General features: G+C 40.7%; 1 protein-coding gene across 15 annotated transcripts in view; it reads left to right on the forward strand.

Moving 5' to 3' along the window:
* Positions 1 to 9,447, forward strand: part of AAK1 (AP2 associated kinase 1) — a 168,563-nt gene extending 159,116 nt beyond the window's left edge. For all 15 annotated transcript variants that reach the window (XM_082356295.1, XM_082356298.1, XM_082356297.1 and 12 more), the window contains one exon: positions 2,401 to 9,447. In XM_082356295.1, coding sequence (XP_082212421.1) covers positions 2,401 to 3,530 — 1,130 coding nt within the window. In that variant the 3' untranslated portion in view covers positions 3,531 to 9,447. The remainder of the gene's footprint in view (positions 1 to 2,400) is intronic.
* The last annotated feature ends 4,632 nt before the right edge of the window (positions 9,448 to 14,079 follow it).

Below are 14,079 nucleotides of genomic sequence, written 5' to 3' on the forward strand. Positions count from 1 at the left end.
AAACTTGATGTTATAGTATTTTTGTGACTATATAAATTTTTTAAAGTCGCAATTTTAGGTGTGATTTTTCCTATTCATCACGAAGGTCATAGAATATGCTCTTGAGTTGGCAGATTTACAGTTGACTTGACCAAGAACTCACTTTTTAACATAAGTAATTTAGATAGGTTAGGAATGCCCTTCTAGCCTGTCTGACTCTGGACATGGGTACCCCTACTTGGTACTTTACAGCTCTCACAATGTAATCTAACACTGCAGGCATCCTAGATGCCCTGCGTTCTATAGGTAGCTGCTTTTTGGAGGTCTGTGCACACATTTCATTTGACTACATTCCATTTAAATTTCCCAGAACACTAGCTTCAGTCAAACTAGTGCTCATTTTCATTATTGGTTCCTGTGGTGGCCAGAGTTGGTCATGACTAAATTTGCCAGTTTTTTCCTAAGAGATATTTTGCTCTCCCACAGAACCACATCAGCTTTTAGGGTGGTTTTGGAAGATGAGAAGTCATGACTTAGTTTTGGGAACTAAAAACTGTCCAACTGATACTGTGTTAGAAAGTGGTTCAAGGAGTTTTGGGGGCCATTCATACCACTTTGCTCAGCAAATCTTATTTTGGAAAACTTCTCTGCCCCATTTCATTTGAATTTCCCCACAGACATCATCATCTGGGAATCACTGTGACAGATCTCACATCAATATACTTGCCTGAGAGATTAGAATTATGTCTTTCCACATATATTGCAAAGGAGAAGGTGTTCCATTTATTTCCTGCCCCCTGACTAACGCTTTCCTATCACCATATGGGTGCACATACTAAAGTTATAATGCAAGGAAACATTTATCCTCTTCAGATACTATTCAGAAAGCCATTTGGCACCAGTACGGAATTTAACTTAAGGACTCTGTAATTTGGAATTCACCAAATACATTCAGAGTTCTAGAAAGAGAAATAAAAATGGTGGCGGGGGGGAGGACCCACCTTTTTTGTTTCTGAAAACAATACTTAAGGTCAGAACTGTTTAAAAAGAAGCACTGCTAAAAAGTTACAGAATTCAGAGAAACATAGTATTTTTGTACAGTATCTTCTAAAATGTTCAGATCTCTCTCTACATCTCTTTACAATGTAATGCCTCTAAGTAACTGGTTTCCCAATAAATTGATTTTGATGCCGCTTCTGCTGTGTTCTGTGTGCTTAATTCAAGCAGAAACTTTAGCAGGGGAAAACTGTTAGCAGAAATTTCTACTACCTAATGGTTTGCTTAGAAGGGGAGAGGGTAACGTGGGGAGGGGATGATTGAATTTCCTCTGTACAGAGGTTCTGAGTCATCTATAAGAGTCCAAATCATGGTACCTATAATTTCTTACCCTGGTGGGTTGGGAAACCCATGATGACATGATATCTCTACCCCCAACCACGCTTTTCTCTGGATTCTTCTTGCTTAGTTACATATGCCTTTTTCCTGCCCTCTTGCTAACATGTGCCCAATGACATACTTCTAACCTGCTAATATTTCTTGGAAGGTAAGCTCTCTTGCATTCTGATAATTGTCTATTTGATTTTAAAAGCCAGAGCACCCTGAGGCACCTCTACCTAGATAAAAATAGATTTGTTTATTAGAGTTTGCAAATACTTCTGTAATTACCTGTGCATTTTACTCCTTCTGCTTAAAGAACTTTATGATGGATTCATTTAAGCAGAGGAGATCTTTGCTAACTTAGAAGACTGAAAACAAAATTCCAGGGCAACTCTAGCTGAAGGTGATTGATTTAATATGATTTTGATTATGTCTCTTCCCCTTAGGAAGTGCCTTCAGTATTCATATTTGAGGCACTCTTGTGCTCTTTGAATAGTGCATATGATGTAAATCATCAAGTAATTTTGCATTTATCAAGCAGCCACGTTCTGCTTTGGCGGAGGTGGGGGAGGTTCCATCCTCAGTTACAGGCAGTGGGGAGCAGATGACCACATGTCGGATCTGATTTGAGTTTGTCCCCAGACAGTATTTCTGCATTGGCCAGAACTGTCATGGTAGATGTGGAGATGAGTGACTGGGTTTGTTTTCATTCCATCCTGAGCCAGCACCAGGTAGAGCAGGTGTCAGTGCCTGGCCCCGTGTGTAGGAGCATTGCATAGTTACGCTGAATGTCTTTGTGCCTAACATCTCCATCTCCTTTCCTGCACATCGTGCCTATCGTGTTCCGAAATGTGAGACCGTGATTGGTTGTGTTCCAATTTGTGTGCACTTTCCTTGCCTGACTTTTCTTTTTCTGTTTTTCCTTTTCCATTTTCAACATCTATTATTTGGTTCCACAATGTTTCTGCCACGGGTTGACCATTAAATGTTCCAAGGAGAGTTGAATGGACCTGTGCATTAATTCTGCATTTTGTGCTTTTCTAGGTATCCAGAGAGAGCCCAATCCCTATCCTGTAATAACTGTAGAGCACTTTAAAGAATCAACGGGTTTTAAAGGCCTTCCCCTGTATCCAGACACCTCCAGAGTACCTGGCATGAAAACTCAGAACAGTTTAGACTATGACTACTTGGCCCGAGATGGCCCTTCCAGCAACAGCTCGTTCCACAGCAGTGAAGAGGAAGGGACCGACCTCGAGGGGGACATGCTGGACTGCAGTGGGTCTCGCCCTCTCCTCTTGGAGTCGTCAGAAGAGGATGAGAGCTGCAAGCCTCCGCAGGGGAAGCTGGGAGGAGCCACTCCCTTCACTCAGCCAGAAGTCTCTCCTGAGCAAGCCAAGGCAGCGCAAGGTGGAAGAAAGAACCAGTTCGGAGCCCTCACGCAGCCAACCGCTGATGGACTCGGTGAGCCAGATGTTTTTGCCACTGCCCCCTTCAGGAGCTCGAGGGTTCCCGCTGATGACGTGGACATTTTCACCAAAGCCCCATTTGTCTGCAAGGGCAGCGTGGCTCCTTCCCAGCCAGAGGAGGCGGACGTGTTCCTGAGAGCTCCTTTCACGAAGAAGAAAAGCGTGGAGGAGTTAACCGTTGCCCAGAGCGCCTCCCCGGAGTCTCCTGCGCAGCCCGATCTCCTCCGTCAGACCAATGACATCCCTCTGCTCCCGGGCCTTGATCGAGCCGTGCATCCCTCTGTCCGAGCTCAGTATTCCATGGCTGGTTTTGCCCAACCGTCTAACCACCCCTCCCATTCTGTACAAGCAGCAGACCATCTTGACAGCGTCTCTCCCAGGGGCACCTCTCTGGAATCTGGGGCCCATCCTAATGACAGAAACAAAGGACCTCAGCCCCAGAAAGAATCTGTCTCAGGCCCCGTGGCTGGCAAACCATTCCGCCCCCAGTCTTTATCCAAATATTCCCGTCACTATAGCCCGGAAGATGAGCCAAGTCCAGAAGCCCAGCCCATCGCCGCCTACAAAATTGTTTCGCAAACCAATAAGCAGTCGATAGCTGGCTCTGTTTCCATCACATCCCTTTCCTCCAGGACTATGGAGCTGCCAGCTGCTGATCCTTTTGCTTTAGCACCCTTTCCTTCGAAATCAGGCAAGCAGAAACCTTAGGAGCCATACCTGAGCCTTAGGCCTCTGTCTCTACCCCACCCTTAATACCCACCACATCACTCCCAGCTGAGCCTTCCTAAGAAGAAATATTGACATATCAATTATTATCTTTCAGTTCCACGAGTCAGCAGGACTTCTTCAGTCAGCAAACTCAGTCGAGGTGATAACTTAGTTGAAACTCCTTTAAGTTATGCTCAATTCTTTTGTTTATATTGATTTCTGGACTTTCAGGCATTTCCATCTCCACCTCCACCCAGAGCTCTGCTTTTTGTTGTTTGCCTAGGAAGTGTTTAAGTCTAGAACTACTTCCCGGTAAATCCAGAAATAACTTCCCAAAGGGGCCATGTTATTGCTAGTTTGACTCCTGTAGTTCCTGTTCTGAGTCATGTCTATCGAGGAATCAAGATGAGTTCCTCCCGGACTTGGTTTCATACTCTTGAAAAGGGTGTATTTCAGGAAAGAAAACAAGATAAAAATTCTGCACGTCAAAAGGAAGTGTAATCCCGCAGATACTAATCATTCCTGTGAAGCCAGCAGCTCTAGAAGGATTCTCTGGATCTGAGTCTGTGCAAGCCACACTGGTCCTCGTGCACGAGTGTAGGTGGGTGTGTGACGTGTGTCAGATCCTTTCCTTTGTAGAAATGCAAACAGATACCTATGCTCGTGTTTAATAGTCTTGAGCCTTCCCCATGTGCACACTTTAAAAATTCGTGTGAGCACACAGCTATGTGTGTGCATGTCTGTGTGCACAGGAAACATTCTTCCTTTAGCTAAATCCTGTCCCACCTCGCGTGCCTCCACAATCACTCATTTGCTGGCATTGGTCTCCTGACCTAACTGACTTGAACCTTGTTTTTATTGAGTTCTTTTCTCCTGGCAAAATTGAAATCATTGGAATGTACAGGAAAATCCTGTTGGAACTGAAGTTTCTAAGTAGATTTTTTTTTTCCCTCTAGAATTTGCTATGAACAAATTCCATTTACACAGCCTCGAAAAATTAATTATCCTTATACAGTTCCCCCTCAGAACAATAGAAAAGAGCACATTGTTACAGTTCCAACCACTGGGTTTGTGGTCTAAGTAATTTTAAAAAGTACTTAAAACCTTAGGTCTGAGCACTCCATGCTGTCAATATGAAATTAATTAATCATGAGACTAGGCTACAAACTAGATTTGCTTGTTTGTTTTTCCACATCCTTGCCACCTTTGTGTACTGCTTCTTGAGGAAATAGAAATCTGAGACATGTAAATAAGTTTGTCTGGGAGGAAGGAAAAGAGCTGAACCAGCCAGCCGTGAAAACCTTGCGATTCTCTGTCCCTTTGGATGCTAAAGTAGGTCAGATAGGTGCCTTACTTGTGTTTTTGAAATGTCTTCTAATTCTGGAAAGATCTGACTTATTCTTGGCTGTTTTCATACCCTTTATTATTAGTGCCTTAAAATGAAACTTACGTCTCAGTGGGAAGATTTCTGCTGAAGATGTTCAATTTCCTACTTCACCTTGAAAGCTTCCTGTGACTTGTAGTAAATGTTAGTGATTTCTCCATTAACTGGAGATGTTGGGAGAGTTGCTTACCAACCCAGATTAATGATTTAAGAATTATGGGAAATTTGTCCAAGAATCAAGCCTGAATGCCAAACTCAACTGCAGTTAAGTGTCATACTTTTAAATTTGAAGTTCAGGGATCTTGGCAGTAAAATATGAACAGATACTTTTTAAGACTTTTTCTAGTTTAGTCTCCACCTATTTCAGCTGTCCAGGTTAAAAGATAAATTTAAATCATAGGCACTGGATCAGGGCTCCTAGCAATGATTTTCCAACTGAGGTTTCAGCGGTGCTGGTCCTTCACTTTTGCGGATGCTAAATGTTCATTGGGCTTTTCTCCCAATGATCATTTCTGAATTTTCTGTGTAACAGTGGATGTAGAATCATCTTTCCGGTTGAATAGTTTTGGCTAACAGGTGTGGAACTTAGCACCCCAAACTCTTCCCTTGCCATTATCAATTAAAGCCTTCACGTGCAGGAGTGAAAAGGATGGGAATATTCAAGGAGAGTTCTCACCCCAGAAACTCTTAAAGCAGAAGGTCGTTCTAATCCAGAGGTATTCAGGATTACCTCTGTAACAGCCCTGCAAAATGACTTTCCTTTGGTTATTTGATCACTCCCCTCCTGATCATATTAGTTCTCAAGGTGAAAATCAATAAAATCTTGGGGTAATTTTATTACATAATTGAATCATTTGTCAAGCTGTGCTTGTAATCCTTTTTTATTCTCATTGAAGACCTATGATGGGTGGAGACTCTAAATACCTTTTTTGAACAAGAAATGAATATAAACACATGCAAATTACTTTTGTGTTGTTCTTCGTGAATGATGCATGAAAATTTTGGGACTATCGGATTACATGAATTATTAGTTAATAACTAGTGAACTCTGCGCTGATCTTCTTTGGATCATATAGGGTAAATGCATCATTTAAAGACAAAATGTTCTTGGGACTTCCCTGGCGGTCCAGCGGTTAGGACTCCACACTCCCAGTGCAGGGGGCATGGGTTCGATCCCTGGTCAGGGAACTAAGATCCCGCATGCTGCATGGCGTGGCCAAAAAATAAAAAAATAATAAAGATAAAATGTTCTTGCCAGAGTCCATCCTGAATCTGGAAATCTGGAAAACTTTTCGTTTTAAGGGAATCAGGAGTGCTCAGGGTGCTTTGAATTAGTAGCGAATGCATGTTTCCAACAACTACTGCATTAGGTTAACAGTAAGGAGAAAAAGAAAACATAGTCAACAAAATACTGCACTACTTGTTTTAGTTTGTTTTATGTGTTACTTGCTTTACACATATACGGAATGCAGGAACCTGTGACCTTTCATTTCAGTGGAGCACAGTGAGCCAGAGTACATTTAGACATAAAGCATTGACCCGCAGCATGCACTGATGACCTCTTAAAGAATCCACATTAACGGACTAACAGGCACTATTGAATTAATTAAGTTATCTTATGTGTGGTGAAAAATATTTAGCATGTCTGTTTCTTGGGTTCACATACAGATAACACTTTAGCTCCAAATCCTTGTTAGATTGGAAAATGGAATGAACAAAATTTGATGCTTGAAGCAGATGCAGGGCAGGACCCAAAGAAATCTAGGTCACAAACTCCATTTCATTTTGGGTCCACTCATTGTTGAGTTGAAAATTTCATATGTGTGGACTGGTGTATATGTATTCACACGCCCATGTTAGGTCTGAGTTTAACCTGGCAACCTTTCTGAACTGTCAAGAAAAATACCAGTATCTTATTGACCCATTATTTAGTAAGTTTTAGAATACATGTACATCAATGTTTTCAACTATTTGGTGGACATTTCGCTGACTCAAAAAGTAGCGGATTTCAGTTTTCTTTAAAATAGGTGTAATCACCAGAGTGATTCTGACAATAGAAATTCAATCGTGCTGTATTTGCTTCCCTAAGGAAGTTGTCAAAACAAAGGTTATATAGTATGTATGCATCCTATCAAATAGGAAATTTTATTATAGGAAACTAGAGAAGGGTGAGATCCAACTCACTCTTTAGCAGGAAGGATACTACCTAAATTGGAGTCCCTTGGGTCCCTTTAATAAAGAAAGATGTTATTCTCTGCTGTGTATTTGGAATTGAAATTGGAGAACACAGGCCAGTCAAGTTCGGAATTGCTGCTGGTCACACAGATACAGTTTTATATGAGAAATTTGGAACCCAGATTATTCTGATGAAAGGTACATAGGAGAGCCTCTGAAAAGACCACAGCTTGTAATGAGGCAAGAGCTCCTTGTAAATGCCCACAGCCATCCCTGAGTTCTAATCCTCCAATCCTGCCTTCTGGAGTAAACATGAAGATTTTAAATGTAATCATGTAAATTTAAATTCTTGCTTTTTCCAGTGACTGTCGACTACTTGTTTGTTGGTTGGTTTTTTTGTTTTAACCACCAGAACACTTGCAAACTTGTGAAGTTCACTTAAAGAAGGATCTCAAAATGCTTGAAAATAAAAAGTAGTATCTGGCTGGGAATTGTTTTTGTGTTCTTTTGCTACAAGATAAATTTGCTAGGTTGTGAAAACAACTAGCTGCTCAGCTTCGATGTGGGAATCCACACTGGCAGTGTCTTGATTGCCAGGATGCCATCTTGCTCTCTGACTTCCTGGTCCTACCAGCCTCATTTGCACCTTGACCTTTATTAGGAAACGGACCTCCCACGTGTGATGCCCAGATCCCATCTTTAAACTGCCAGACACAGGTCTTTCCTGCTTTTTCTCTCCCCCTGCAAGTCTTCCTGGCTCACCTTCCTTGTTCATTTCCTCACTTGACATTCCCCTATTATAATCGTACCAATAAGTGGGGAGTGAGAGGTATGACTGAATGAATGATCATGCTAATTTTTATTTGCCTCCCTTGTTACTGTAAACAGTTTTCTCTTAAATTTTAGCCTAGCCTGTGATAATCTCACCACACTGGAATAATTCCAAATAAGAGTGAAATGGCTCACCTTCCCCTTTTCTTATGGCCTAGAAGAAAGGATGAAGGAAGGTCGGCAGAAGCCCAGCCTTACTCTGAAGACACAGCCCCAAAACCTCATGCTCTCTACCTTGATCTAACACAGGCCCAGAGTGCCCTAGAATGCAGGGGCAAGTTTATGTTTGAAGGGACTCTAGAATAGCTTGTAAAAATGGCTAAATGGGGAAATTCCCTGGTGGTCCAGTGGTTAAGACTCTGTGCTTTCACTCCCGTGGGCCCAGGTTCGATCCCTGGTCAGGGAACTAAGATCCCACAAGCCAAAAATAAAGAGGCTAAATGTTAACCAGCACACTGGTGGCTTAGTCCAGTATTCCTATAACTTGTAATTCCATAAGAAATTTAGTCTGAGTTACTTCTCTGCAATCTCAATATGAGTGACACAGTGTTTTGAGTTTATAATAACAATGTTTTTTTCTTGAAATTAAGTCAATGTCATCTACATTGCATTTAATAGAACCACATATACATGTTAGAGGGATCTATGTGATACCTTTTGGTAAGGAATTACAGATGTGGTTTTTTTACCAGTGTCAGTTAAAGTGAGATTTGGGGAGTGAGAGAAGACAATATCACCTTCCCACTCTGAAATGGCAAGTCAGTTGTATCTGAGTCAACCAAAGACTCCTGTTTGAGGAGTGTGATTGGAGTGTGTGTGTGTATCCTCATGCTTTCTGCCATGGTGTTAAAGACCTCCTAATGAAGGCATCCAAAGAATACCAAGAGGTGACAGTAGGTATTTGAAATGAGTAAATTCAGTTCCGTCAGCCTACCGAGTTAGAACTGGAGTTGTACTGGACAAAGGTGAGAGAAAGCAGCCATTGCCTTAGACTCATTTCCACAGTAAGCATGCTCTTCTCATCCACAAGGATAAAACTCAGTAGGGTTTGACCTAAACTCTCATGTGTGGTATTGGGAGGGCGGTAGTGAGCAGAACACTACAAGGCCTGCAATATGTTACTTTGAAAGAGGGAATATTTAACGTCATTTGTTAGGGGATAGGAACGGAATAAAGGCCAAGGACCATGCTTGTTCCATGCAGAAGAGGTGAACGAACTCCTTCTACTGACTATATTTTGAGTTGACTGAATGAGGAGGTCGACCCAGCTGTAAGGAGTGTTGAGGTCATCAGACCTCAGGAAACAATATGTGCATACAATCTCAAGGTCTGTGAACATGAGAAAGGGAAAAAACATAGAGTTAATCTTAACAGTTTTTGCAATACCTCTTTTTTGCAGACTCTTGGGTTTATGTTATTGCACCCTTTGTGTGAGCTATTTTATGTATCTGATAGTTTTTATGAATACTTGTTTGAGTTGTAAACTCCTGTACACTTTATTAAAATGGACCTAATTAAAATAAACGATTTACACTTTGTATTATTTCTTAAGTCAGATCGTCCTAGGATTGAAGGACTCCATAAGGACCTTTCACTTAGTATCAAGCCTAGCTCTACATTTTTAAGTTTCAAAGAGCAGCTCTTGGTTGGTTGGTTGGTTGGTTGGTTGGTTGGTTGGTTGGTTGGTTTCCAATGCTGGCATTGTTATTTCCTGAGACCTGCTTTTCATCTAGATGTTTCTGGAGGCATAAATGAAGTAATACAAGATAATGGAGCCATAAGGACTGAGCTGGGAAAATCACAGAGCTCCCTGCAATGTAAAGTTTCCTGTGAACTTCTAAAATGTGTTATCTGAATGTGACCTGCATCAATATGCAGTCTTCAAAAAAGAAAAAACATCCCTAAAGAGAGACCATAAGAAACTAAAGAGAGAAATCTTGAGTGGAAGTGGATTATACCTAAAAATTTTTAAATCCATACTGTGGGGAAAACCTGCCTGCCTATTTCCTTTCCAAATCTGCGAAAATAACAAAGCTTTAATGAGCTTGACATCTGTGATTCAGGGAGAATTGGTAATGGGCTGAGTTCACAGACATGGTGTTCAAAGAAGATCCAGGGATCCAAAGAGCTCTAGTATAAGATGCATGAATAAAACCAGAGTTGCCTACTTTTTCTGAAGATTTATTTAAGATCTGATTCATCTATCTATCTTTAAATATGTGCCCTACCTAGTTCTACAATGTGAAGTTCTTATGTTTTTTCTATTTCAAGTTATCATTAGCCAAAAGTAGTCTTCCTTATCGGTGACTCGGACTGTTCTGGGGGAAACCCTTTCAGATGCATCACTCCCACTGAGATGCAGGAGGAGCCTTCTGCAGAGGTGGACAGAGCTTACCTGTGGTGACTTATCTCTGCCTTAACTGTAGGGAGAGCCAGAATTAGAAGCTGCAGCTCCCCTGGGGTGGTCTCTCTTTGCATACACCCTTTGATGACTCACTTTTGCCAGCCCTGAGACTGGTTGGTAAGAGACCAGCCAGGGAGGAGGTGCCCTTGTATTGTCCCCTAGGTGAGAACCAAGTGGAAGGAACCAGAGCGAGACCCAGGGAAAAGCCAAGAGCAAATGGTTTAGACCTGTTTCTCTGTATTTGAAGATAAAGATCTTTCCCCTTACATCATGTATTTTTTCCTTGAGTTTATCTTTCCTCATATTGAAGTATGTCAGCCTACAAGGAAGGAGACCAAGTACTTCTTCAACCTGCTTTTATGTAAGCTTAGCCCAGAGGCCCAAAGGACTCCAAGTATTCCCTTCAGAAGGCAGCCCAGTATTCCAGTGCTGAGATTTGTGACCAACACCATTGCTACATGTGGAATTCTTAAAGTCAGATATTGTGAAATTAGTAGTTCTACCAGATCTCCCATGCCTCATCCTGTTTTTGAGCAGGACCTTTTGACCCCAAGGACATATTTTATTTTTCACTCTTTAGAGAAACCTTACGTTATCTGAGAGGAATGGATCACAATTTTCTCTTAGAGTAATCAAAAATTAAATATAAACTGTCAGGCTTTTTTCAGTTTATAATGAATATTACTGGTAGAAATATTCAAGTAAAATTCAAAACAGCTAAAACTGCACATCAAAAATTGATGGAAGACTGAAATCTTGACATTTTAAATCAAAATTTTGATTTGGGAAATTTGAATTTAGTAGGTATAGTGGGCACAAGAGAACTCAGTAGTAGAAACCGTTGGTAAAATTTGAAATGAACTAAATATTGACGAATAAATCTCCATTGTAAAATGTATATAGAAAAGGCTGGATTCCAATGAATATAATTACAATAAAATGCAAATACATTGCATAGGAAATTGATCCCTTGTCCATCATTTCCTAGCTGTGTAATCTTGAAACATTACTGAACTTCTAAGGAACTCAGTTTCTTCATCTGTAAAATGGGGATAACATTAAATGCCCATGATATAGATTGTTATGAGGTGTGCTTAGAAAATGGCCCACTTTAAGTGCTCAATCAATGTTAGCTATTTCTGTTTGATTCACCAGCTTTAGGGGCACCAACATGTGGTAATATCACAATTCCCTCAGCCCACCTGAAATTGTGCTTTACCTGACAGTTTTTAATATTTGTATTTATTTTATATTTTGCACACGAGTTGAGACTTTACTAATCTTTCATATAGCACTTTCAAATTCATATAAAATGTGACCATGCTAAGAGCTCGAACAGAAATGAAGAGAGAGCTAGGGAGCTTGCCAGTGGGGAACGTGGATAAAGAAGGATTAATGAGGGAAACACTTGAATATGTCTGTATGCCAGCAGCTAAGGAGAAACAATCTGTAGAGAGGGAGCAGATGAAGACGAAGGAATAACAAAACGAAAAGTAAATGGACAGCAGGTACACCCAGCACCCAGATCTTCGTTTCTAAATACCATTCTCTAGTGGAATTTCTCCATGGAAGCAGAGCTCCATGGAGAAGCTGCAGATCCTAGGGCTGGAGCAGGAAATATACAAGATGAACCAGGAGCATCTGTAGTGCCAGAAAGTAAAGGAGTGCTAAAAATAATAAATAAATAAATAAATATAAATAAATAAATAAATAAATAAATAAAAATCACATGGACACAGACCCAACCTGAATGAACTTCCAATGCTCAAAGCTGAAACAACTTAAGCAATGAAATAAATAACATAGTATTAGGTTACAACAAAGTATAAAGTAAATACCCATGAGCCCATGCTGATATAAAAAACGACTGAATAAATCAAGAAAAGACATATACAGAAGAATTTCAGTTAATTTATTTAGCTCCCCCATCTCCCCAAAGTGGAGCTTAATTCCACAAAACTTAAGTGTGGGTTGTGCGTTCAAAGAGTAGTGTATGGAAGGGGAAGGAGGAGGGAGTAACTTCACAGTGGAAAAACCTGACAAACACTGCCTCAGCCAGATGATCAAGGTTAATCGCAACAGTGATAGGTCATGTTGATAACACGAACCCTATGATGTGATGAGAAGGGCACTTCCTTCTATGGTCTTTCTCCCCCTAACCCATAACCCCAGTCTAACCAAGAGAATAACGCCAAACTGTGGAGTTTGGTTAATGCTGGTTCCTTAGCTGTGGCAAATGTATAATGGTAATGTAAGATGCTATCAACAGGGAAAACTGGGTAAGGGATAAACAGAAACAATCTGTACTATCTTTGCAAATTTTGTGTAAATCTAATATATTCTGAACAAAAATTTTACTTAAAAAAATAATAAATTGGGTGAAGTCCCTAAGGACTGGGAGGGGGAGTAAGGAAGCAGATGGATTGAGAACACAGGTGGAGGTACTGGCTTTAGGTAAGAAAGTTGCCTCTTCTGCTATGGGAAAAAGGAGGTAGGATTAATGCAGTGTTGGAGAGGAAAACTTTCTCTCTACACTCTTAGGTTAAGTTCTTGAGGGCTGGCAAATTAAACTGCCAAATGATAGATTAGCAAGAGAAAAGAGGTTTGTTTTTTTTTTTATTGGAACATAGTTGATTAACAATGTTGTGTAAGTTTCAGGTGTACAGCAAAGTGATTCGGTTATACATATACCTGTATCTCTTCTTTTTCAAATTCTTTTCCCATTTAGCTTATTACAGAGGAAAGAGATTTTTATTCACATACTTACATGGGCATTCACAGAAAAATATAACTCATGGAGGCAGTTAGAATTTGGGGCTTATATATTGGGTTGGACAAAAAGTTCGTTCGGGTTTTTCCGTAACCCGGGCTTTATGAAAAACCCGAACAAACTTTTTGTCCAACCCAATATCATCTTAATAAGGTGCTGCTGCACATAATCAATAAACAATCTAAGTAAGAATAGAAGAGAGTTTTAGTCAAGCCAAACTGAGGACTATAGCTTGAGAAACAGCCTCTCAGTAGCTCTGAGAAGACTGTTTTGAAGATGTAGGGGAGGAGCCCGGAGATATGTAATGTTTTTGGCTGGTCAAGCATAGATCCTGATAAAAGATGACTGCTCATCGCAAAGAACAGCTATCTCAAGTTAATGATTTTAGTGACCTTCTATGTATGGGAAGATGCGAGAACATCGTAACTATCTAGGGGCCAGTTTATTCAAAACGCAGAATGCCTTATCCCGTGCTGGTTTTTTCCCCCGTGAATTCCCTTCAGGGCTCCCAGTGTGAGCCACAGCAGTGGATTGTGACTTAACCCTTTATATAACTGGATGGTGGGCAACATTCTTTCAATGGTTAAAGTGCGTGTACAATACATGGTTGACAGGTGATAAGACAGGCTATTTTAGTTAGCATAAAGTTCAAGCCAAATCATGTATAAGCCAGAATAACTTCCCCATACCTCAGTATGTGAACATTTCTTCCATCAAAGGGAAGGAGAAGGGGAGAAGGACACCTATGGGAAAACAAATGATTTTCAGGAAAAGATAAATGGTTTCTTAACGAGAATAGAGATATGATAGCTTTGTGAGAATGTCTGCTTAGGTGATTTCTTATCCCTGAGCCGAATTCTCCTCTTCAGTGATAGGAGTCAATCTTTCCTGGTTGCTAGACTCCTGGGGAGAGGATTTATAACACTTGAAAGCTTTTGGGAGGCTCTACTTTTAGGTAGATAAGGGTAGTTCCAAACAAAGCTCC

Source organism: Balaenoptera borealis (genome assembly GCF_965194805.1).
Source record: "Balaenoptera borealis genome assembly, chromosome: 15".
Classification (NCBI taxonomy): domain Eukaryota; kingdom Metazoa; phylum Chordata; class Mammalia; order Artiodactyla; family Balaenopteridae; genus Balaenoptera; species Balaenoptera borealis.